Genomic DNA, 2,826 nt, shown 5'->3' with positions numbered 1-2,826 from the left:
GATTTCTATGGAAAAATGAAGGATTGGGGGGGCGGGGGAAGGAGGGATAAAGGCTTTGGAATGGGAAGAGAAGGAAAAGCGGCAGCTTTAGGGTTAGTCTTGCAAGCGAGCGGGAGCAGCCGGAGCTTGGGATGGTTGGGATGGATGGAGGGATGGACAACGGGAAGGGGAAGGATTTTGGCCCCACTTCGGCTGCAGCTCGCCCATTCCCACCCCCCCAGCGCTGGGAATTGCGCTTTGGGAGCACAAGGGGTGAACCCCCGCAATGAACCAGGGAATTCCCATCGAATTCCAGCTGTGGAGGGAGCATCCTGCTTTCTCCTTCCCGCCCTGGCAAATCCATGGGGGTTGACTACAGAGGGAAAAGTGGGATCGGAGGAAGAGCCGATGTCTGGCCCCCGCGCTCCTCCCGCTCCACTGGATTCACTGGGAATGCCACAAGGAGAAAGCAGCCCCGGGTTGGGATTGGGGCTGTTCAAGGTGGACAGTGGGATCCATGGACAAGGGGGATCCAAAGGAACACGGAAAGGATGGAGAGGAGAAGGTCCATAGAGACCTTAGTGCCTAAAGGGGCTGTGGGAGACCCGGAGAGGGGCTCTGGACACGGGATGCAGGGATGGGATGAGGAGGGACTGGAAGAGTTGGGCGGGATCTTGGGATGAAGCTCTTCACACGAGGGTGGTGGGACACTGGGAAGGGTGGAATGGAGAAGGTTGGGCTGCTCCATCAGCATCACGGCCACGTTGGAGCAACCTGCCCTACGGAAGGTGTCCCTGTAGGCCGGGTCTGGATGTTCTCCAGCTCCTTCCCAACCCCATTCCATGATTCCCAACATCTCCGGGGATCTGTGAGTTCCTTCAACTCCAACAAGGTCAAAGAAGGAGTTTGGAGCTTCCCACCACGGAGATGCTGCTGCTGCTGCTACCACCAATGAGCGTCACAGGGAGAGCTCCTGCTCTCATCCCATTCCCTCCTCCCACAGCTTAAGGACTTCCAAAAGAGGAGTTGAAGGATCAAATCCGGTGTCCAAGAGGTCCCCAAAGCCCTTCCCAACGCAGGTAAAGCTGGAGGAGACGCCCCCAACCACCACTGGACCCACCTTGACCTCCACATGGCCCCAACACGTCCACGGTGGGGCCCATCCACCGTCACCTCCAGAGCCACCCAACTAGTTGGAACCCACTCATGGAGGTGGAAAACCATAAGGAAAAGCCAATGCTGTGGGGTGGGAGCAACCCTGAGCTGCAGATGGAGGAGAACGGGGCTGAGGGACAACCCGCCGTGAGGTTCCTCCTTCCAAACACAAGGCTCTGGCCTCAAGCCCCGCTTCCAACCCCATCTGGTGGGAAGACACCACACCAAGGACCAAGATGCTGCCGGAGAACTTCTCCCACGTCCTTTGGTACAAAGCAAACCCCAACCTCGTCCTCCACGGAGCCACCACGAGGGAGCTTCTCCTTACCTGCTGCAGGAACATCTGCATGGAGTCCTGGTTGAGGACAGCTCCAGGAGCTGCTTGGCCCAGGATGATCTTCTCCGGGCTGGAAGCCAGAGTGGGGCTGGCTTGGGAAGTGACGGGCTGTTGGGCTGGAGGTGCTGGTGGGACACTGAGCTGCAGAGGAGCTGCTTGGGAGGTCTGGACGGTGAGGATGGACGCCGGCTCGGTGCTGGCCAGCAGGTTGGTGCCTGTGCTTGCTTGTGCTTGGCCAAGGCCGGGGCTTTGGCTGGTGGTGGCAGCAGAAGGTTGGATGCTCACCGCTTGCCCCATGCTCTCGGGGGCGTTGAGCATGGCCACTTGGTTGGGCAACGTCACCCCTTGGATCACGGGTTGGCTTTGGGTGCTCAAGCTGCCCGCCAAGGAGACGGGCATCTGGAAGAGCGCTGGTTGTCCCACCTGGCCAGCCTGGAGCTGGATGGGAGCCGAGAGGATGTGAGCGGTGCCGTGGGCGCTCTGCGACGTCAGGACCTGGCCCAGGTTCAGCTGGCTCGTGATGTTCTGGTTGGTGAGGAGCTGCGCCGGCAACGCTTGGTTGGTCAAGAGCTGCCCACCGGGCCCTTGGCTGGTGATGATGTGGGCTTGGCCACCCGGGTGGGACGTGGTCAAGATCTGGCCCCCCATGTTGGCCTGAAGAGCCGAGAGCTGCTGCGGGAGCTGCCCGGTGGAGGCACCGGCGAGTTGTCCCGGGGGGGTGGCAGGGGGTGTAGGAAAAAGAAAAAAAAAAGTAAGGGTATTTGTAGGTGGATGTTGAATAAAACCTTATGGGCTTGCTAAGGGCTTGTTGTTGGGGTGGGGGCTGCTTGAAGACGTTGGCTGGAAGGCCCTGGGGGAAGCCCGAGAGCACCACGTTCTGCCCGGGTTTGCTGGCCATGAAGGTGAGGTTCTGCTGGGCCTTCTGCTGCTGGAGGGCAGCTTCGTTCTGGATGGTCAAAGTGGTGTTGTTGGAACCAAAGGGCTTGGGGGTGATCTGGTAGAGCTTCTGCTGGAGGACACCAGCAGGTTTGGGTTGGATCGGGGTCGGCGTCCGATGGATGATGACGTTCTGGGCTTGCACCAAAGGGCTGCTCAGGTTGGAGGTGACAGTGAGAGGTTGGGAACCTTGAGGAGGGCAGCTTCGTTCTGGATGGTCAAAGTGGTGTTGTTGGAACCAAAGGGCTTGGGGGTGATCTGGTAGAGCTTCTGCTGGAGGACACCAGCAGGTTTGGGTTGGATCGGGGTCGGCGTCCGATGGATGATGACGTTCTGGGCTTGCACCAAAGGGCTGCTCAGGTTGGAGGTGACAGTGAGAGGTTGGGAACCTTGAGTCCCGGCCACGCTTCCGAACATGG

At 59.6% G+C, this 2,826-nt stretch overlaps 1 protein-coding gene across 1 annotated transcript in view; it reads right to left on the bottom strand.

Moving 5' to 3' along the window:
• Positions 1 to 1,462: 1,462 nt before the first annotated feature.
• GLTSCR1 (glioma tumor suppressor candidate region gene 1) overlaps positions 1,463 to 2,826 on the bottom strand; it is a gene marked incomplete at its 3' end in the record, with an annotated part of 3,752 nt that continues 2,388 nt past the window's right edge. The window contains exons 5-6 of the mRNA XM_010016604.1: positions 2,277 to 2,559; positions 1,463 to 2,152 (exon numbers count right to left, since the gene is read on the bottom strand). Of these exons, the coding sequence (XP_010014906.1) occupies positions 1,463 to 2,152; positions 2,277 to 2,559 (973 nt within the window). The remainder of the gene's footprint in view (positions 2,153 to 2,276; positions 2,560 to 2,826) is intronic.

The sequence above is a fragment of the Nestor notabilis genome, unplaced genomic scaffold (assembly GCF_000696875.1).
Source record: "Nestor notabilis isolate BGI_N333 unplaced genomic scaffold, ASM69687v1 scaffold29826, whole genome shotgun sequence".
Taxonomy (NCBI): domain Eukaryota; kingdom Metazoa; phylum Chordata; class Aves; order Psittaciformes; family Psittacidae; genus Nestor; species Nestor notabilis.
The sequence above is the reverse complement of the archived record's forward strand: the minus strand, read 5'-3'. Positions and strand labels throughout refer to the sequence as shown.